Here is a 23,543-nt window from a genome sequence, read left to right on the forward strand (position 1 = left end):
AACTGCTAGTTGCCTCCTAACAGGATATAGCACCATGTAGTTTCTGTCTCTGATTACTTGATTTTTGCCTTTGTAAATATCTGCTGTAAATGACATACTGCATGTTGAACCGAAGATTGTCCACACCTCTTTTAAAATGTATTTCTTCCCTGTTCCTTTCTTAGAAAGAAGAAATATTTTTATGTCTGGACAACATTTTTTATTGGTTTTATTGACATTATTGTCTTATGAATTCATCTCTTTAAATGAGACCAAATGAAACATGGATCATTGTCAACATTTTATGGTTTATAGTCTTATCTAATTTACACAGAGCTAAATTCATGCAAGTCTCAAACTTGCAACAAAAGAAATATCTCCTCTGCCACCAGAGGTTGACCTAGCCCTGTTTGGGCCAGTATTGCACTCTGGGTAATGTAGGCAAAGTAAAGACGAAAAAAAAATCTGAAAAACAAACTGAGGACAGCTGTCAATAGGCCCGTCACAGGAAAACACGTACACAGTACTCCGGTCGTAAGCAGGAATTAAAGATGCTACAGACTGATTGTTAGAAATAGTCTGGAAACAAAAAACAGAACAGAGACTGTACAGCAGCTGAGGTTGATCATTTTAAAAAGGCTTCGGGATATGTCTCTGTCCTGTTAGATTTAATAACAAAATTGGATTAATAAAAATAGAGTCAATTTGTCATGCTATTCAGACGAGCAGTTCCTTAACTCTTTGATTGGAGCAAAAACGAATCTGTAGTCCTTGGAAAAGGTCTAAATGGGATGACGTGTCATACATGCTTTATACAGGAAAAACGAGTTACAAATGACTTGGTACACTAGCAAAACTGTGATCCTGCTGTGGTTTTCACTAATAGTACCTGCAGCTCAAGTTCAAATGAATCCATGTTAGTTAAAGAATACAGCTTGAGATCCACTCCTCATTTCAGTAGTCTAAGTCTTTATGGCTTTTTTTTTTTCACTTTTCAATGGCACCACTGGAGACCATCAAATTAATAAACATTGTGCACGCACATACACACATCTGTGTTTGCATAGAGCTAACACAAAGGATCATAAACTATGACGAACCAAAATATAGTGGTCAAGAATGAAAATTCAGAAATATACAGAAAAGATCAGAAGCAGAAGTGGTTTGTATAGCCTCAAGCATTTCAGGATGAAAATGATCTCTACAGTTTTATAGGGGACAAATACAGTATATAGAGCATTTGAATACACAGAGCCACTGTTATGGATTTGTCCAGGCTCCGCACCATCTCCTCTCCACAACCAGCTGTTGCAGTAGATGGCAAATACACAGTAATGCTATGCATGACATCCACAAAGTCATTAGCACAACGCAAAGCTTTAATGACTTCAGCTGCTTCACCTGTGGATGTTCAGACTCCAGCAGCAGCTTCAGGAGTGTCAGGGCCAGCAGGGTCAGGTGTGTATTAATAAATGGCAGATCAAAGAAAATCGCTGCGTTATGTAGCAATGGCATCAACTGGAGATTGTTCAGTTTTACGGAGAAGCTGGGAGGTGAGTGCTTTCAGTGGGAGGTTAGATTGAGCTAGTGGTCAGTTACAGAGGACCAAGTGGACCTGCTGGCCGTAGAAGGGGTGGTTGGAGCGCTCGGTTACAGCCCGTCTGGCGATCTCCTCACTTGGGAAGGTGATCAAGGCCTCACCGCTGCACTGGCCACTGAAGTTGTACAAGATGAGAACAGCATCTGGCTGGAGCTGCAGAAAAAGAAAAAAAACAGACGTGAAAATAAGTGTCACTTATTTTCAAGCAGCTGCAACATGAAAACTCCAGGGGGAGCCCACAAAGCCTAGGATGAACAAAGCCCTGGCAAAGCTTATCTCATCAAACCGGTCCAGTTAGGTAGGGGGGAAAAAAAAAAAAAAGATTAATGGGCAGAGCTTAACAGGTAAAGTAGAGTACATGCTGTTCCCAGAGGACCAGACCCACGTGTGATGCCACACACATTAATTATCTGTTAGTTTGCATGCATCCACGTCCTGCATCAAAATCAAGTTTGATGCAAAAACTTCTTTAGAACATGCAGATATGAAACAACACACTGATCATTGTAATGAGAGCAGTAAAATCTGTAAAGTCTACATGTTAGAGAATCACATGTCAGAGCATTAGATAGGGCGACAGACAGAGTGGGATAATACATTCAGGGTACCATCCACTGGAAACGGTCGAGGTAGAGAGGGAGGCCCTGATTCAGAAGCCGTGTTCATGCGGTGGTTTAGTGTAGGAGTGCTGAATCAAGAGAAATTAATACTGCAGCTTGTATGTTGTCATGATCCTAAATCAAAACTGCTGTGATAAGACACAATGTTCAGTGAGTAGCACAGACAGTGCTAAGATAAAATTTAAATAAAAAAAGAGGGATGTATTCTACCACTTCATTTTTCAAAAGCTCTAAAGGTTTGTAAACTTGAGCATACAGATGGTTTTTACCCTCACTGAAGAGCAGGGACTGTGGGCCCTGCATGGGGTGGTTATCTGTCTCTGCTGTACAGCAACGTCCAACACACAGAATGTATAAAATATTAAGGATATCTACATAAGAGCACCTGTTGCAGGTGCCTATAAGATGCTGCTCAATATGATAATTCAATCATTAGAAATAACATGTTCCTCTTATTTACAGAAACACCAAAATCTCACAGTGCTAATACCAAACTTCCTGTCGAGAGAAAGTGTCAACTGATGCGATGTGCCGCAAAAGTTGCAAGTTAAAAAAAGCTGTAAAAATTTAACTGATAATCCACTTTTAGATTGTGGTGGCTAAGTCTGTGCCGCTGCGGCGTCTATCCTATAACAGGAACATGTATGACTGTGGGACAGTGGTTTTGACTTTGATCACTTTGTCAGAGGACTTAAGAAAAAAAAGGTCACTAAAATTTCATACATTCTGTGCATTATATACAGCATATTGAAACTTGTGTGGATGTCTGTCAGGAATCCAGACTCAGCACTCCTCTCACAGGCCTACAGGAAGGACTTTAGTCATGAAGCAGTTTTGTTTGGGAAGCAGCAGACTGACATGCCGGGTCAGGAGCTCAGAACCTCGATGGCTAGATTGGGCATTCCTACACAGACTAGTCCTGTCAAATTATAGTTTGGCGTGTGATATGTATGATGGGTTATGTCACAGTGCTTCAATCTCACAAGAAACATTGCTCGATAGTGGGCACAATAATTCTTTAGGAAGCTATGTTTCTGCAAGATGGATTTCAAGTCATTTTGAACCAGTCATGACCTGTAAATCACTGCCTCAGTGTTTACTGGGTAGTTTGAGGCTGGCCCATTATCCATTTATTCTGGATGTTGTACATTAAACTAAACATATAGACATTAGTTAAGTCGAGGAAATGCCCTTTCTGTCCACTCCGGTTCTCTGGTCTGGAGGCTCTTCTTACCTTGGGGCGAGTCCCTAAAGACAGAGCCATTCTTTGGGCTGAATCAGACTCCTGGCCTGTTCGCTCATCTGAACCACGCCGCTGTACTCGTCAGGGGCGTACTACAGATAATAATGAACGGACAGTCAGGGTGGGAAGGCCTCCACATTGTCTCACACATGACAGTACACAGTTTTAGATAAACAAAAAAAGATGCAAAAGTAAACACTCTCAAAAATACTCCAGGTTTTTGAGGAAAACAAACACACCAAACCAGAGACACACACACATGCACGCACACACACCAAACATACATACCAAACACTGGCTGAACACGCTTCATTTGAACCACAAAGAGTGATTTGGTATGGGATTGTGTGGTTAAGGAAACCAGTGATGGTGTGGGAACTGTTTTCTCGCCCAGGGCCAATGTGAGAGGCATGACTGTAGCCAGAAAGAAAACCACACACTTGCTCCATTCAGGATACAATTACTGCAGTTCAGCCAACAGTCAGGACTAGAGTCAGCTTTACTCTCTCTCTCGAACACACACAGACTATTTATCCAGCATTTATCCTTCAGCAAGTCCTTCAATGTTCACTCAAGAGACTTTGGTGTGAATTTGATGCTGGCAGCCCACTAAAATAAGACCACACACACACACACACACACACACACACACACACACACACACACACACACACACACGGGGGTTGAACTAGTACTAAATGACATAAGCCATGAAGACCAAAATCAGACCCAAGATCTGTACCACAACAACACAACCCCCCCACCTCAAACCCCACCCCTCTCTTGTCTGAAGCCACACCTGTCAGGGTTCATACCTGCTTCAGAGGACTCCGCCTAATTTGGACTGGCAGCAGAAAAAAATGGGAAGCACAGGGAGGGGTGGTGGGGGCGGGGGTTGGGGGGGCACGAGTGCACACAAGTCCCTTAACTGAATACTAGAGTGGTGTGATTTTTCAATAAAAACCACCAATAGAAATGGGCTCAATGGTCCAACAGCTTCTGACATCATCACTTGGAGTTGCAGACTGTGGGAAGAGTTCATAAACGACAAATATATAGCCACAGACACTGCTTATTGTTATTTCTTATTACTCGTTCACCATCATTGTCAAGTAGCTGCTATGAATGGTTGCCACAGTTTACTGTAACATGGCACTGGGCAGCTTTAATCCAAGTGTGAGCATTTTACAAACAGAGATAAAAATCATTCACACAGCAGAAAACCATTCCTCACCTACCAAAATCTTAAATTCAAATCATCTTACATGGCAGTCGAAGAAAAAAATACAGTGGTAATATTGTTTTCTCTCTGCCAGTAAATTTGAGTGCCAGGCTTTTACAGTACATTTCCATACTTATCTTTGTGTGACACCTACATCCATTCACACACCAGTGCACTTTATTAATATGTGGCCTCATTGAAGTGCTACATGCACTGACCTGGTATCCCTGGAAGAAGCTGAGGATGTCCTTGACTCCAGCGTTGTAGGGCAGACCCTGCATCCTGACCAGGGCGCCAGGTTGGGGCAGCACAGGAGAGGCGGCGGCTGCAGCAGGGTGGGGCTGGGCTGCCACTGCTGCTGCCATTGCTCCTGGTGGAGCTGCAAAGTAGCTAACTGTGGAGGGCGAAACTGGTGGGCTGCAGTGAGAGTGTGGCACAAGAAAAAGAAGAAAAGTGAGGACAAAGTCAGTAAAAGGCAGAAGATGAATTAACTGGTGATGAGTAGGAAGAGCAGAACAAGGCATTTTATCATTTTTCAGTTAGCTGTAGCTGGTGCGTTACTAACCTGGGGTAGTAAGCTGTGTAGTTCATGTTCATATTCATGTACAGGTGTGGTTGAGGGGGGTAGTAGGCCAGAGTGTGAGCAGGGCTGTGTGCAGTGGTCTGATGAGGTCTGGGAGCAGCCAGCAGGGGGGGCTGGTAGAGGGCAGCCTCAGAGAGAATGGCAGGTGGGGTGGGAAAGGCAGTATAGGCTGTGGGGGGAGACAGACCTGCAGGGAGAGAAAACCTGATCATTTACATGTTGTGTTCAGCTCATGTGCAACCATGCCATTAATACAGTGTGGTATGAAGAAGTATATGGATAGTTTCAACATGCTGCATGGGGATTTCATCATGTGTCTCAAGTTACAAACAATGCACAAAACTGTGAGAAACAAACCAATTCTCACTGAAAAGAAGCTTTTACATCTTTACATCTCTTTTACATCTCTGGGGTCAAGGCTGTCGGTCAGCTGACAGTTAGTGACCTGGGACTCTGGGAAACCAAGTTTTCACTATTTTCTGACAGTTAACAGACGAGATACATTATCAATTAAATCGAAAAATAATATTCAGATTCATTAAAAATGAAAATAATCATTAGTTTTAACCTGTAACCAGAACTACAAAAATAACCTTGTCATAGTTTTGGCCATCATTCCTATTACTGCCAAGATTTTGGGGCACAGAGGCACAGGTAGTCACAGCTGTACATCAGGGGAAGCAACATACGGAGTCAGACAATCAGACATGTTTTAAACAAAGCCCAAATGTAACCCACAACTCTTATTTTGAAGTTACAATGTTGTATTGCAAAATTCTATTCCATAAAAGCTCTGAAAGATATAATGGACATTAGCACAGTTGGACTGGGTAATAACATTCATCTTAAATTTCACTTTTTAGATGATATATTTCAACTATCACTTCTTTAAGCTGGTCTGTCAGTCAGTCACTGCATCCCAGGTCACAGGATGTCAACAGAACAGATAGAGATGACAGCCAGAACTACAGGAATAAGTCAGTCAGTCTGGAAACCACCTTCTGCATGCCAACTATTTTATTTACAAATCTCTCCTGTGTGCTTCAGGTTGTCACACACACAAATGATGGTATCAATGTATTTACATGCAAACAGCCACTATCAGTATGAAGCTGTGGGCAGCTGTGGTATCCCTTCAGTGCCAACAGGGAAACATGGTGACACACAACACTGCTGACCTTGTGGAGGCTGATGTGTTTCCTGGTCAGTCAGGGTGAAATTACAAGGAAAAAGAAATTTTCCTCAACTGTAATTCTAGAAAGGATGTAGGTGTCAGGCAACTATTTATTAAATCTATTATTTTAAAAAATGGTACAGAAATGTTAATCAGTGATCATTATAAAGAAAAGTAATAATTGAAGCCTATCCTGATCTAATCTCCAGCACTAAAAACAGATATGAGCCATAACAGAGCAAAGTGCATACTTAGGGCTGCAGTCCAGTCTTAACTGGCAATACTGTTTCAGAAGAAGAAAGAGGCAAGAACTCTGTCTACTGTCTGAAACTACTAGTGAAACACCAGCAGACTGCAGCAGATTGAAAGCTTGAACATTTTAGGTTTTGAGTATGTGGAACCTTCTGATATTCATACAGGCTGGGTTAATTGTGTAACTTTTCATCTCTAGGAAAGTGGAAGCTAAATACTAAAGTAACAGCGCTAAAAGGCTGACAATGACAATGCTAACATTTTGATCTTAAGCAGGTGTAATGTTGACCATGTTCACCATCTTAGTTTAGCTCGTTAGCATGCTAACATTTGCTAATTTGCACTAAACACAAACACCTGTAACTGATAGAAATGTCATTAGTTTTGTAGGTGTATTTGATCAAAAACAAACAAAAAAAGTTCTAGATGAATATGTGATAAAGTTATCACCAAAGTTATCACAATTCATCCTGAGAGAAACATAAATGTCTGCACTAAATTTCATGTCAATCCATCCAACAGTTCACATATTTCAGTCTGATATAAAATCGAATAGATGCGGGTTTATTTGGTGCTTTGATGAATCTTATATGGTGGAGTTCACTTACAGGGGAGTTTGCAGGGTGGGGGGGAGAGGCCGCTGCGATTCAGGGTTCCTCCCATCAGCACTATGCTCATCTCCTCTGTGGAGCACTGGAACACCTCAACGTACCGGTCCTTCATTGTCTTTTTATGGCACTTCTGGGCCACCATAAACGCTTTGTCAGGTGACTTCATTTGGATGAAGGCATCGCCAGAGGGCCGACCCTGCAGAGGAGAGAGACAAAACAAAACAGTCATGAACAAAAAACAGTGTGCATGAGAATACACCACAAAGCTACCCAACACAATTCAAAAGCAGGTGGCATTCATATAATAAAAACACAAAATATAATAATTATAATGCTGCAATCATGTGGTTGCTGGAGAGTCTGAACATTTATGTGTGAGTTTGTTGGAGGACAAAAAAAGGATAACCATATCTGTAGAGCAAATGATATTCATAAAGTGGCAAAGGAGGCTGTTCGGTGCCCTTCCAAGATTGTTTCCTTTCAGTTTTTCTTTACTTGGGCAACAATATCAAAATGTAAATTTAAATGAAATGCTTTTAGATACTCGACCATGGGTGAATGGGGATGGGGCATTTAACATAGTTATAAGACATGGAGCTTTACAGTGAAAAATGTCCCCACCAGTCTGACCTGCTGGTTGAGGACCATGTGGACTCCGTGGGGTTTGATGTCAACAGTGTGCTCTCCCATGAACTCCAGGATGTCTTCAATGCCAGCAGTGTAGGGCAGACCACGCAGACGAACACAGTCGCGTGTGCTACTGGTCGCCGGAAGGAAAGGAGGCGTGGCGAGGACCGGGACAGGCACAATGGGAGAAGGGGGCAGTGTTGAGATTAGAGGTGTGGACATGTAGCGGTTCAGGACCTAGCAAATACAAAAGAGGAAAGACACTGATGAATCAAAACATATTACTGCTAATTTTTCCACGAATGATTGAAATCTCAACCAATAAGCACTCTTATGAGATGAGGACGTCCAAGTTCATTTCACACCATGCTCAAGAGAGGACTTCCAGCAGTGACAATCAGAGGCTTCACCGATTATTGAAATTATCTGCATGCACAAACTTTAATACGGAAAAACTTCAAAAATGAAAAAAGGTTGAGTTGAGTATGGTCCAAAGTCAACAGGAACAAGCTGAGGGACAAAAAGTTCGGAGCTGTTCCTCAGGGTGATTGAAAAACAATATACATATACATTGTGCAATAATACAGATGTCATTTTTAGTTGCGCAAACTCCACAGTCATCTGATTTATTGGATGCCTCGACTGTTTCATCACATACTTTCAATGCCATGTTTGCCGACTTCTGTACGTTGCCATGACATCAGTTTTTTGGAAGCGGCTGTTGTGGACCTCAGCCTATGTTGATCAGTGTCACACAGACATGGAACTAGTTTTGATTATTCACTAATGACTAACAAATTTTTCAAGAGCCCTAACTGCAAGAAAATTAAATACATGGATTTGTCTATATATTTATCATGATTAGTTTGTTATGCATCAAATAGTACTTCAGTTATTGCCAAGGACAACATGCCCATGTTTTATGTCTAAAATAGAAAACCACAAGTTCCCCTGTTCATGTTGCCAGTTTTAATGTTACTTTGAAACAGACATTGCCAGAATTACTTAACGCACACACAACCTTATATGTATTAAACATCTTGCACAGAGGAGCTTAAATCAAACTAAGTTTCATTTAAGGGACCTCCGCCTGTTCCCTACACATCACCAACGGGATCTTTATGTCTGTTTTGAATCCTTTGATGCAGTACGTCAGTATATTTCTCAGCAGTAGTCTTAAAAATCTTACATGATGCATTTTTCTCCCCATGTTGTAACTAAAAAGTTAATTGATTTTCCATACAAATTAAAAGAATTTACCTGTTGCACCTCAGCCGCGGTGCTCCTAAACAGCTCAATGTACCGCTTCCCCAGGATCTGCTTGTGCTTCTTCAGCGCGTTCTGGGCGTATTCTTCACAGGAGAAGAGCACAAAGGCATCACCAGTGGGCCGTCCGTCGGGGTACTTGACAAAGAGCAGACCTTCAGCACCATCTGTAACCGGGCTCTCGGGACCAAGGAAGGAGAGGACCTCCTGGGGTGTGGCAGTGAACGGCAGCCCCCGCATACGGATAATCACTTGGTTCTCTTTGGACAGGAACTGGGCCACCTCGTTAGATGTACCTAGAGTCAGATAAACAGCTATGATTAAACACCTTGCTTCAAGCTAGTGAGCAAAATAAGACCATCCCAGTGTCACTCATTTTGTTAATAGGCAAGGTTTATTGTCATTTCATGTTCACGTAAAGACAACCTGCTTTCGTCAACTCTGTTAGGTAAACACAATGCACCAACTAGTAGCAGGCAGTTGACATAGATGAAATCCTTCATCAAGATATATCCAATTTCATATTGCGATATTGACACTGTAATTGTAGTGCTTGTCCTCGCTCAAAGCTAACTCTCTTACATTTGCAAATAACCCCATCTGGTGAGCCATTAAACCAGAAAACTGACCTTAAGTGGCAGAGAGTACACATACATTTTCTCACATGTTCAGTGAAGCCTCATTTCTACACGGCTTTCTTTGATCCATTTGTACGCATGTAAAAAGTATACAGTAGAGAGGTCATCAAAATACTGTCATCTAGTGATTAAGGTAATAAACTACACTGTAGATATTAAGTTCAGCGGCGCTACAATTTATGCTAATGTACACGTAAAAAACTATTTTACAGACTAGTCTGACATTTTTTTTTTTTTTTTTTTTTTTTTTTTAAAGAAAATTAAGTATTACTGTCCCTGTTTCTTCTACTGCTAGACAGAAGACTCTGGGCCCATATTTAATATTTGAACTGAAAATGGCCAAACAAATCTTCAAATTAAACAGCTACAATATAACATTTCTCAACATTTCTCAACACAGCAGTGTTGCTGCCTGATACAGTAAATATTTTGTATTATGCATTTATTTACATGTTTACTATTTTCCACTGATAAATGCAGCTGTGCCTTGTCTACTTTTACTATTTGCTTAAAGTCCAATGTGCTATCAATCTGTATTGATCTTAATTCATCTGAGTAAAGTCCAGAGGGAGACTGGCAGCCACTGTAAGTTATCTGCTTCGAGTGACTGCGTTTCTTTGTCTGCTATCTCTGCTCTGTGTACTGCGGCTGCTGCTCTATGGTTTAGAGGCCCACGGCTATGCCTTTGTCTCTTCACACCATCTTTGTATCAGCACTGAGCTGGCCCTTTTACTGGCCGTCCGCCCTCTCTCCCTCAGGGGAGTGGGGCTTGAGGCTGAACGGCACAGGTGAGCTGCTGTTAGCCAAGAGTGAAATTTTTCTCCAACTGGCCTCTGAGGGGTTGGGCTGGGGACGAGAAGGTGAGAGAGGAATGGGGGGGGGGGGGGGGGGGGGTGCAGGAAGCTCCTCACAAAGCGTCTTTCATTAGCCCAAGATAAGCTACTGGAGAGTCACTGGGATGAGGCAAAGACACAGGTAAATGAGATCCTTTTTTCACAGTCACTAAAGAGCTGCTCTTTTACAGATGTGGAAGCCTCTTGTTTTTCCTCAAAGATGCGGGAAAGCAATGAAACATAAGGCTAACACACTAACAGAAAGCCTTTCACCGTGAGTCTTCATGAAAACATAGAAGAGGAGGGAAAAAAAAAAAAAAAAAAATCTGAAATCTGACCTCCAGCAATTTTGAGGAATTCCTCTCCTGTAGCCTTGTAAACCTGAGAAGAGAAGAGGATAACCATAAAAACATTTAACTCATAAGGATGTAACATATGATCTGACTTCAGACTGACAGTGATCTTCGATCTAAACTAAATACACAGCAATGTTGTGATCTGAGCAACAGTTTATAAGTGATACTGAGCCTGAGGGACTTTATAAAATGCCTTAGTAAAAATGCAGGTGAAGCTTCACCTGTCATAGAAATCTGACCCTGAAGGGGCTTTAGCATAAATCACTAAACCTTAACCAGACTCGCACTGACTGCCTAAGAACATAAAAAGGGCACTAGAGTTCAGCTACACATTTTTAAAAACACACAAAGCAAAACTACACTTTACAACTGACTGAACAAGAGGTAAATGCTGAACCTGACCTCGATGTAGCGGCTGCCCATGTGGTGCTTGTGGCGCTCCAGGGCCAGGTCCCTGTGTTCTGAGTTGATGAAACGAACCAAGGCCTCACCGTTCCTCCTGCCCTGAGCGTTTAGACACAGGGCCACACCACCCCTGAAAGACAGATGCACATATACATGCATGAGTAATGACATGGAGCTGCAGTCAGGAGTAAAACTTCAGCAACAGGTTGTTGACCGAATGGTTTTCAGATCTGGGTTTAACAGTGATACCTACGGTCTTGTCTTGATAGTTAAAGGAACATTTTGACATTTTGGGAAACCAATTTATTCATTTTCAAGAGATACATAAGAAGATTGATCTCACTCTCACAACTCTGCAGTAACTATGTACTGTGTTAATTACTGGGTAATGCTGGTAGGTGTATTTTATTACGTTTGAACTGAGCCAGGCTAACTTTTTAGCCATGCTTCCAGTTTTTATGCTAAGCTAAGCTAATTTAACCAGCTGCTAGCTCCAGCTACATATTTAAGGTGCAAACATTAGAGTGGTATCTTATCCTGCTCTTGGCTAAAAAGCAAACTGTGTAATTATCTGACATTTTAACAAGATTACATTGTTCTCCTGCAACAGGAGTTTATATAAAGTTTGTTGAAGTAATGGGGCTGTTGGATGTTTCCTATTAAGACCAACATACTTGGCAATATTGAGGCCTTTAAAGAAGCGAGCAATGTCCTGGTCTGATGACTGCCACGGGAGTCCCCGCGCTCTGATCACTGTCTCACTGTCCACTGGCTCCGTCTTACTGCTGTACAACACACAATGTGGCGGGAGAAAACACATGAATGACTTTCTGACAGTAATGAGTGACAAAACAATAAATAGATTAAGACTTTTCCACAGACTATAGCTTTTATGAATAAAAACACCAACTCCATCGCTGTTACCCTTGAACAAATTGTCCAAAGACTGTAGACACAGAGGCCACTCACAGTAAGTGCTGAACACAGTAACACACTCCTGTGATTAAATGTCAGGGGGTTGTCAAGGTGATAGGCTTTTGGCTGTCTTGAGAACAGCAGGATTTGGTGCCCTGCCACTAGATAGCCAGGTAAGCACTTGATGGCAAAGTTGGGACAGCTTTAATGACACACTTGTGGTTTCCTTGTTGCTGTAATCAATGTTAAGAGCCCCTTAGCTGTATTCAGGTCTGAAGTCTGAATACGGCCGGAGGGGGGTTGTCAGTCTGTAACAAACACTGCTGGTAAACAGGTGTGGCAGAAACACAAGAATGGACTGAGACTAAATGAAAAGTTCATACATACCATGTGCCGGAATCAAACTTGTATTTCACTGATTCAACACAGGAGAATTTGTGATCTAAAAAGAATAAAAGAAAAGAAAATTCTGTCATTTAATTTTTTGTTGGATTCTGAAGGTCCACAACATCGTTCTGTCTCTTATCAAGTTCATTCACACACAATTGAAAGTGTGAGTTTTGAGCACTGCATTCCTGATACTTATTACACCCAAAGCCAAGGGGGTAAAGCCAGAGGGGACTGGTGACTGATTAAAGTCCGATTTATTTGCACTGTAACATGTCATGTTACATCCATCTCTACAGCAAATAAGAGGTTGCTGCTTTTTATCACACATTTTAAGATCTGGTTACAAAAAAAAAAAAAAAGTATGGCTGGTCTGCACTGTACAACACCTGTGCAAAGACTTCAGTTTTGCAGTCAGTGCTGATTGTATGAACCCAAACCACCAGACAGGTCAAAGTGCTTGATAACAGTGCATATCATTTCACTGATCCTTCTATGGGCCAGGTACCTTTCTGCTTTCTCTGCACAGGCAATGGTAGACATTCAGCCTCTGGGTCAATGTAAGATTATTTCAGATACAAAGTCTGGCGGTTACTTACTGTAGGGCTCAGCCAGCATGCAGAGCGTCAGCTGCACCATGCTCCTCACCTCCCTCACCTCCATCAACTGCTCTGACACAGCAGGAAGACCAACATCTGCATATACAGTTAAAGATGTTTCCCAGTTTTAGCAGCCATTTTGACTTTGTACTACTTGTACTATGTTTTTTCGTCAAAAAGTTTGCACTGAATTGACATAGTAAAGTCTATATATTCTATACTCTATAAATACAGTTATACTTATCAAGGAGGGTGTACATTAACAATTTTCGTTGTGTCTACCCACAAATATGTGGTTAGAAGGAGAATTTATAAAACAGAATATCAGTAAGACGCGAGTACAAATACAGTTTTAGTGCACAGACTAGCAAAGGATACATTCCAACATGGAGGGGAGGGTGAGCTTCTGCACAGGGCCAGCATTGGGGCAGCATTTGTGAAACTCTTTTCTCACGTCCACAAATGAAAAGAAACATTCAGGTAGGACTAGATTCTGAAATGAAAGAATGAAAAAGGAAACGATTCAGTGTGGCAGTATGACAGTATCTGATATGGAGACTGGATATACCAGGAAGCTAACAAACAAAGACATGTAAAAGAGGAAATTCAGTAGAAAAGGTATCTATGTGTTGACATCTTCTTCTGTCAGAGTTATAAGCAGGAACACAAAAATGAAGAAAACGTAATGCAAAAGAAATTCATTACTTCTTAATACGGGTCAGCGACCACATTCATGAGGGAAAGAAAGTTTCCATACGAGTTATGACACACCATCATATAACTAGAGGCATGGACAGAGAAAGCCAATACTGATTTGTTATGGGGGATTACTAGTACTCTGAGGCAGAGCATGACACACTAGTGCTCAGCCAAAGTCCAGCTGAAAAACTTTCATCTTAACAACTAACATTTTGAAACACAACTCTCTTCAACAAGCCCTATAGATTGTTCTACAAAAGAAAATAAAAGGCTATCTGATACATATTTTCATTTTGGATTTAAAATCGTAAAATGTTACGCTATGGGGACAGAAACGTGTCTGTGGTACAGACAAACAGTGGGAACTATTACCTTTTTGGAAGCTTCGGGGTGGAGGGCCTGTCGGATAACAAGAGGACTGTTGACGCAAAGTGTGCAAGAGCTCCTGCCAAGGCATTTTACTTCTGATGACACTGACTGCTGGAACTGCATAATGACAGGAGAGAGGAAAAAGAGAAAAGGAAATTAAACATGGATTTTATTATGAGCATCTTTCAGGATTAAATTGGGACTTTCGATAACAAATATTGAATATAGAGAGGAAAAAGAGGTAATTTATTTTGGATTATTTCACTCCTTTGTACTAAATAATAATATACAGGTCAAACATGGTTTGATATCTGTTGTGCAAACACCATTCACTATGTGAAAGTGAATATCACAGATTAAACTTCAATCTTCAGGCAGACAAATGAGGGTGGTGCTGTGTTTGACATTTGACTGTGTGTTTGTGTCTCATTAGGAACGAGGCTTGTCTAACAGGTTTTAGTGTTTGCCTAGTGAGAAAGGGAGCAGACAAAAGAGAGGAATGATCACACCACTAATAACCAGTACCAACAGTCACAGGTAGGCCAGAGGAAAAACAAACTATACAAGTCCAACCTGCCTAAATACCAGCACCTCCCACATATGCACATGTTTATTTATAACTAGCACAGTCAATAAGCCCCATTCCTTGTGTTGTGTCAACCTATTGATGGCAGCGTTTCAAACTGTCAACAGAGGCCATCACTTCGATCTCAATATGCACAGAGGCTAATGACATCTTTTATGATCATCTTCAAAGGCAGCCAAGTTTATATTAATTTATCTCAGGATGATAGCTATGTTGAGCGCTTTTTGGCCAGTAAGGTTACAAATACACCAAAACAAACCGACAGCAACAAAGACTTGAAGTACTATGATCTTATTTAGTTAAGACTTAGCCAACAATTGCTTAGCCAAACATTCAGACACAGAGAAGCCTAGGTATCCCACTGAAATCACCTGTTTAGGTCACCAAATCATAAAGGAAAATACCTGAGACTCTTACGTTGCTGAATGTTTCACCAGCAGTCTGTCATCATGTGATGGTGCTTACCGTACAACCTGATTATCTGAGGTTGTGTGCCGGAAGAGGTTGCAAATATTTACTTGAGGGTTTGTCAGTGCTGGGGTGGGGTGGAGAGCCATTGAAAGACAACCATGCAGACAGGCAAATGATTCTCAGTGAGATCAGTAGTACTAGTAACTCGTTCACATATAAATATAAGTTGAGTGTTCCTTGTTTGATATTAAATAAACAGGTCTGATGTAGACCACGATACATTGCACAGATTGGGCTTATTAAACTATATATACCATGACAATTCATTTGTAAATGACATTTCTTATGTAAAATTATTGTATTGATCAAGATCCAACAACTGCAACCACCAGTCTTATCATTGTATGTGTTGTATCTCTGCATCTCTTACTTTGCATTATATTGACATCTCGAAACCTTTGTGAAGTCACACTGACTTGAATGCTGCATTAATTCACTAGCTGCTCAGTGTCACAATGCAAGATAGAGACCACCTTTTGCTTGTGTCATTGGCCACTTCAGAAAGTTGTAATGTTAGCTTTTTCCTTCCCCTACCGTGAGCCCTCAAAGTCACCTCTGTAGGAGCAAAATCAGTCCGTCTGGATACAAGACCACTGTAAACTCAGTGACTGACTAGATTCACATGGCCACTGGCTATATATGACAAATCTTCACACAGTCAGAGTATTAGAGGTGCATGTTGGGGCACGCTCTGTCAGAAAGTCAGTCAGGGCTATTTGGCAACGCCAGCCACCTGCTAACAAGGGAACAAATGCTTCAGGGTTGGATTAAGGGAGTTTTGGGGTAGCTGGACTAACACATGAAAGAGTCTTGGGTATTTACAGTGGGCCCATGAACACCAGCAGACCTACAAAAGATCACTGGTGACAGAAATTTCTATTAAAAATAAAAATAAAAAAAGAGGAAAGTTTTTTTCAAAACTGTGAATGTGAAAATTGTAAAATCTTGAGTCAGTGCAACTTCTATTTGCTCTGTGCTATGTAAATAAAACACAGAGAAAAACAGACAGATGGTCACTATCATTCTTTAAACTGAGCCGCTCATACACTTTCACCTTACTTTATAAAGTTCCTGCAATTTTCCAGGTCGAGGTCATGTAAAAACAGGAGCCACACTTCAGTATTCAAAAATAGTTAGGCAATTTGCAAGCTCAAGAGCCTGCGCAATTTCCGAAAATGCTGTCATGGCTCTGGTGAGCAGAATCATACTAACCTATCCACATACAGCCCCACAAAGTTCTTATGAAAGATGATTTTACACTGAGGAAGTGAGTCTATCAAGTCAATGGTTGAAGGTTCAGGTGTTCATGCACTAACATCTGAGAGTTAGCTGCCAAACAGCATCACATGACTATACTATGTTCAGTGTTTCTCCTAAAATGGAACTTTGAGCTCAAATTGTTTTTGAGAAATGAAATTTGAAAATATTTAAGCACAGGCCCATTTTGTTAGCACCCCATTAACACCCAAATGACTCCAAAGTGGTGATTTGGGTCATTTGGGCTGTGTTTCATTATTTCTCAAATTATCAAAAAAGACGGGTAAATGTGTACGTTTGTGTATGCAAAACAAACATTTTTGCTTCATTCACAAACGATGCGCGCACTAATGAGTCAAAACTTTGGCGTTATTTGGATGTTAATGGGGTGCTGAGGCCTATGCTAAAAAAAAAAAAGTGCTGGCAGCGTTGTTGAGAAACGAAACATTACAATTCTATTTTGCCTGCACAAATGTGCACAAACAAGTCAATAGGTGTTATATCCTGATCATATGGGGTGCCAACTTCAAAGAAATACAAATTTTGACTAAACTGGTGCAACCTTGTCCTGTACACTTATCTTGTTATTATATTTGAATTTCCAGATGAGTCTGAAAGACTTGCTTATTAATCCATTTCTATTTATGTAGATTACCCAGTAAATTCTGCTGTAATTTTCAGCTATTCCTCCACTTACACATGTATATACGGGTCTGGTATTGCTTGCTTATGAATGGGGCACAGCAGCACTACTGCCGAAAACCTGATTGACTTTTAGATTACAGGCTGGTATGATAAACTGCACAAGTACAATAGGTCAACAGATACATTTTGGTAAAAGGATATACCACACAATGCTATTATTATTTTCAAAAAAAAGGCTGAGCCCAGAACCAATATGTGAAACAATGTTAAGATCTATTTTAGGCGCTTTGAAGCTGATGAATAACGAATTAAAAAATTATCATTCAGAGGAAAATAATAGAATTGGGCCGTGTTGGCAACACTGAATTTACCTGCACTGTCATGCAAGTTCAGCTCAACTGGTCTATTACACTGCCTAGGTCACCAAAGTGTCCTGACCGCAGTATCAACACACCGCCTGAACAGCACAATGTGACCCACTGATAGAGGTGTAGTTGCCAAAGTGAATTACAAACATGAATCAATAAAGATATAGTTCTGCACTTTAAAGTCCTTAATTAAAATTCTCTCTTTCAACCTAATTCAATGAAATAGTTAAGACTCAATTCATTGAGTGTTCCGATTTTGTACAGGATGTCACTTTTACAGCCTTTGCTACATTTTGTTTTCTTCTCAGCCAGCCGCATGTATCTAAAAGCTCACAAAACTAATTAACAGATCGGGTAAATTATCTGACCCAACTTAATACCTAAAGCTTTCATCGTTCCTATGTAAACACAAAGAACCAAAACTATGACAATCCAAAGTTCTTTACATTAATTCTTCAGCACATTTTAAGCAGAGCCATACTGCACAACTTCATGTTTACAGTGATAACACAACTAGTGTTTGCTCTTAGCTGTGCTGTAAGCTCCACCATAGCCAATTACTAAAGCCGGATTACAAAGAGAAAAGCAAATGTTATATAAGTGGTAGGGGCACACCCTCTCCCTTTCTCCTCTGTGTCAAAAAACAGTTTAAATTGAGCAAACAAGCTGATCAGAAGTCAAATTTCACACTGACAACAGATAACTAGAGACGACGGGCTATTGAGCCAAACTCACAAAGAGAGCACAGAAAAAAGGTCCAAATGCTATTTATAGATTTACATAGTAGTAGATGTGGCCCTTTACATGACAAGATCATTGTTGTCACACCTTGGCACACTTGGCTCTGGTGTCAAATACTGGCTGCTCATTACCAGTTATGATGCAATAACCTATGTCAAACTTCCTATTTGATAATGCCATCTTAGCGTGTGATGGAAAAAGTCATTTATTTTAGTTCAATACAAATATCAACACATGCTTCTCCAGAATGAGGAAACTCTTAAACCAACTTTTTGCCTGCCTCTACCCTCTGAAAGGCATTTCCACTGATGAGGGGGAGGAAGTGGCCTTTGAACATGGTCCTATCAGGGTTTGCTCGCCAGTGTAGCTGGACTGTTTGTGGTCAGAGGTGAGGTAGGGTGGTGGTGGCTGAAACAAACTCCAATAAGAGCAGCAGGGTGTGTCAGGGCAGCCCCTGTGGTAACTGTTCAAAGCACCTGAAACTAGACACACACCACCACCACCGCAGTGCATTTTATGGCACATTAAGTGTTGTAACATTGCTTGCATTGGGGATGGGAGTCTGTGACTGGGCCAAAAGCAACATGAATACAATAGAATGTGATGGGGGAAATGCTTGGCAACAACAATTAGAGTTTCAGTTTTACCTTACATGGGTAAAAGAGCTTTCAGTTAGCTTATGTGAACATAATTATCAGCAACTCTTTTTTTTCATTTTTTGCAATAACCCAGTTTCTTAAACATTGCATAAATTAGAAATTCAGCATCCGGTGCTAACTACAGGTGTATCCGTGTGTGTAAAACTGACAAGCACACAGTAAAGAAAATTGTTCTCCCACTGCAGACCGTTGTCACTCACACCATGAGTTTCCAAAAAAAACAATGCTTCAAGTTGCACTCTTGTATATACTGCAAAGTTTTCTTATTTTATGTAACGGTTAACTGAAATCCTTAATAAAGTTGCGGGTGACATTCTAAGATGATCTGAAAATAATTCAGTTATTGCAGTGGATGCAAATACATTCTCCAGTTTCCTGTTCTAACCAGATTTCAAACTAAGCTAAACTAAGTTGTGGTCATTGTAGCAACAGGCACCAATGTCAACATCAAAATTCTTTTAAGATCTTCCGTTCATAGTGGCATTAATGGCATTTTAACCATCCGAATCTCAAGACACACCCAGTAGAGATGAAAGAATCGATAATGAGCTGGAATAACTTAATCACCGTATGCTTGGGTTCATATAAATCAGAGTGATTTGTGTGTCATCTCTCTGCAGCCCTTTGGTGCAGTGTTAAAATACAGGTGTGTGAATCATCCTTGGAGGCTTTTCATCATAACCATCTCACAATATGGCTGTCTTTGTAAGCAAGTACCAAATGTAGGTAACTTTAATCAAAGTCGAAGACAGCAGTCAGCATTTCTGCCTGTGGTCTAAGACAGTTGAAAAATGATTACACAGTGATTAGGAGAACCTACTGTTTCAGTTTCACAACGACAACAACAAGGTGTGTGAGGTCTCAAATCACATGCATCCCCCTACAGGCTGTGACATGCTGTCAGTGTCCCAGACGAAAGCCAAGCCTGTACAGTCAGTAACAGCCTGACAACAGGTAAACCATCCATCAGCCCACTCCCAGTAACCAAACTGAAATGCAGATGTGCCGTGCACACACCATAATGTGGTAAAAGCGTCACAGCTCCTGTCATAAAACATACATGCCTGAACACATGTCATATACAGCCATGATCTTACATTTAAATCTGCTCTGACAGAGCACTTATATATGTTATTTAGCACTTTTCTGAAAAAAGAATTAAATATCAATGTTGTCCTTGGATTTGGTTGCCTGCCATGAAGTGACTTTCTATCACAGCTCAGAATGTAATGTATGATCTTTGGTTCACAACCCTGAGCACACAGTTGCACATAGTTGGGGAAAAACAAGTGGGATGGGACTGATTATATTTGCTCATGTCTAATTCTACAACATTCACAGCATTTCATAAATATGCAGTGTGATCACTTTGTGTGAAATGGAAAACCATTATGCAATATATGTCTCTAGGTCCCATGTAGGCAAATTGCCAGAGTGAGAGACAGAAATTTATCAGAAACATGGACGCAGGTTTCTTTTCACACATGGCCCCAACATGTAAAATTACAAAAGCGTGTACAGATCCTAGCGCATGTGTAACAGAAGCTCTACAAATTAAATATTATGTATTCACAATCACAACGATATGGAGGATAGCTGGCAATTGTATGAAAGCCAAGTGTTAACAGCCATGCTAATCTCTCCAGCCTTCTCTACCTTAATAAATCTTTCACCAAAGTGACAGATATCCTTGGGGGCTCTGAACACGTAGGTCAATATCACATGTCCACCAATAAGAAGCAGCTGCTTGTTTCCCTCTAATATTGAATAAATTGCAATGGATCAACTCATCTAAAAAAAAGAAAAAAGAGCCCATCTGTGAACCACATACTTAACTGCAGTTCTCTACAGTGCTTCAAACTATTTTCTTTTCTTCCTTGTATCGACGGGGATAAAACTAATCTTAGAGTGACCAATAGCAAGAGAAAGTAACCAGTGAGACAAAGGTATGAAAAGAATGAACTGATTGCTTGGGTTAATATTTGAAGGTTGAGCACACAAACTAATCTACAGTGGAGCTGAAGTCTTACCAGGCCTGTGCGAGGCACAAATGACATCGAAATTTAGACCAAATACTCCCATGAAGTTGTAACAATCTTAGGCTGTACATAGAGTATCATGACCCCAGCAGCATCACTGTTCTATACAATGAATTTTTTTTTTTTTTTTTTTTTTAATTGATTGCCCAAACCAACCTGCTTGTGCATGCACGGTGTTCAGCACCACAGCAGCACTAACATCAACCCTAACACTCTGGGTCAGCATGATAATGAGAGGTTTTTACACTATGAAATACTGGAGGGGCGGGAAAGGTCCACCCAGTGCAAACAAACACTCTTGTGAGGGTGGCTGAAAAACATGTTTGGCAACATAAGTACTTTTGTCAAAACACATCTCCTGACGGGGAGGAACCAGAAAGCAAATTCACATCTTGGTCATAAAGAAGTGTTGTAACCAACTGCTGATGATAAAGCCAAAGATGTGAAAGCCTCCACTGCTGCCTGTCTGACCTGCAGCCTGGTGCAGTCCCAGGTAAACATTCCGCTATCCAGATGTCTGCAGCATGCATCAGGCCGAGACAAGACTAGACCTGTGACTCCTCCTTATCTCCACATGCCCCAGGCTCTGCCCATCCTAGCTCCGCAGCTTCTACAAACTGTCAGCAGAGTTCAACTGTCAGGGCCAAACCAATGACATATCTCAACCAGGTGGAAGACTTTTCTTTTTTTTTTTTTTTTAAAAAAGGTCATCAGGGAAATTTAATACTCCTCACGGTAACTTACAGCTTAACACAGAGTCAGGCCTGTCATGTCACATCTGGCTCTGGAGGGGAAAAGTTGTCTTGGTTTAATTAGCCCCTGAATTTCTCTCGATGTTACCAACAGCAAAGAGATTTTATAAGCTGTTTCTGTGGTACACCGGTGAGATGTTTCAAACTGTAAAGATATGAAAGTGAGCACCAGAACTTTTAAGGCCTTCTTTAGATGAAGTGAGACTCACCTGTTGCAGAGCTTTGTCCAGGGGCTCAGCGTTGATGATGTCGTCCAGAGTCAGTCCTGTCTCCTCTTTACACTGGTCTGTCAGCTCCAAAGTGTCTGGCTTGACAAGACATCTATGAAGCTTCCCGACCTGTGAAGGGATTTAACGTTTCATGGCACAGAATGCAGCGTGAAAAGAAAATGCCTATTTATTTGCAAATGTACATGCTTTAGCTCCCACATTCAGGAAATGAACTCTTTAAAACAATTCAAACAACGACAATATAGTTGCAAAAAGCACTTAATTGTAAATAAAGCGTTGTTTATATCATAGAAGCTGACATGCAAAACCAAAAAGGTGTGTTTTCTCCAATAGGGGAAAATTAACCCTCCTCACCTGCTTGTTAAATTTTGGTCGCACACCTGTAAGAGGTGAGCTAACGAGACGGCTGGACGGAGAACTGATGTAGCGTTAGCTAGCATTAGAGAAAGGCAGGCTAGTGACGGTTTCAGAGAGCACACCATGTTGATTTAAATGTCAAACATACTGTTCCACTACAAGTAGACACTATGCCACAAACACTCTGGGTAAATAAGAAACCGTACAACGAACGAACGGGTCAGAAAGGTCCGTACCTTTTTCTCATGTAGATCCACAATTTGCCACACCAAGAGAATTATTTCCCTCTCATCCGAACCCAGTTTACCCCCATTTGCACCAGCTGTTGCCCCAAAGAACACCACCAGAGTATCACTGTGCGAAGCCATCAGGGACCACAAGGGTAAAAACTACAATTAAAGCAAAGATTAAAATAAAAATAACACGAGGGTTCACCTTTTTCCAAGTGATAAGAAGAGCGAACAAAAGGACTGGAAACTCAATTGAGGTAAACGGAGACAGAAAAAGAGGGGAGATTATTTTCAGAGGAGCCACGAGAGAGTTTGCGGTCAGAGACTGTACCTGTTGCAGTACTTGAGTGTGTTATATCCAGAGATACTGGTTTAACTGGTAAAGAAGGGTGGAAATCCGTGTTTCTTTCACACGAACTCCATAACAAGCCCTGGAGTTTTTTTTTCCTCTGAGTTACCTGTGTGGCTCGACCTCTGCGCCAGGAAAGTCCCAGCGGTGTCGTCTATTGGCTGGTTTGCAAAGGTGAGGGCGGGACGCTGAGGTGAGTGCTGCAATCTCATTGGTCAGATCTGTTGAATCAGGAAATAGTCTGGCAAAACAGGGTCGTAATACTTCCATGAGGCATACAGCCTGCTGATATTTCACATTGACAATGAAGAATAAATGAGTACTGTGAAATGCAGAACACCCACAGAGATACACCTGCACACACAGGGCAACTTTTTAATTTTGTAAGAGGATTTGTGTTCCAATAGGTTCATTATTTTCCATTTAGATTTGTTTTGTACTCTCTGGTCATCTATTCTTATTCCCCATCCTTGTATAAATA

The 23,543-nt window shown here is 41.0% G+C and overlaps 1 protein-coding gene across 4 annotated transcripts; it reads right to left on the reverse strand.

Moving 5' to 3' along the window:
• Positions 1-267: 267 nt before the first annotated feature.
• On the reverse strand, positions 268-23,200 carry esrp2 (epithelial splicing regulatory protein 2). Of its 4 annotated transcripts, XM_023411999.2 has the most exons (17): positions 23,045-23,200; positions 22,720-22,872; positions 22,106-22,234; positions 14,382-14,495; positions 13,689-13,803; positions 13,311-13,406; positions 12,712-12,766; positions 12,084-12,194; positions 11,407-11,539; positions 10,987-11,029; positions 9,172-9,473; positions 7,906-8,148; positions 7,282-7,480; positions 5,230-5,434; positions 4,883-5,081; positions 3,434-3,534; positions 1,593-1,732 (listed from the first exon to the last, which is right to left on the reverse strand). In XM_023411999.2, exons 2-16 carry the CDS (start codon positions 22,849-22,851, stop codon positions 3,448-3,450), a joined length of 2,163 nt encoding a protein of 720 aa, XP_023267767.1. In that variant the 5' UTR covers positions 22,852-22,872; positions 23,045-23,200; the 3' UTR covers positions 1,593-1,732; positions 3,434-3,447. The 4 variants fall into 4 exon arrangements, with proteins under 4 accessions (XP_023267770.1, XP_023267767.1, XP_023267768.1 ...); XM_023412000.2 differs by lacking the exon at positions 23,045-23,200 and having other exon boundaries at positions 7,915-8,148; positions 22,720-23,038; XM_023411998.2 differs by lacking the exon at positions 23,045-23,200 and having other exon boundaries at positions 22,720-23,038.
• Positions 23,201-23,543: the final 343 nt, after the last annotated feature.

Source organism: Seriola lalandi, unplaced genomic scaffold (genome assembly GCF_002814215.2).
Source record: "Seriola lalandi dorsalis isolate HSWRI2012SDOR001 ecotype SW California unplaced genomic scaffold, Sedor1 jcf7180002054474, whole genome shotgun sequence".
Lineage (NCBI taxonomy): Eukaryota > Metazoa > Chordata > Actinopteri > Carangiformes > Carangidae > Seriola > Seriola lalandi.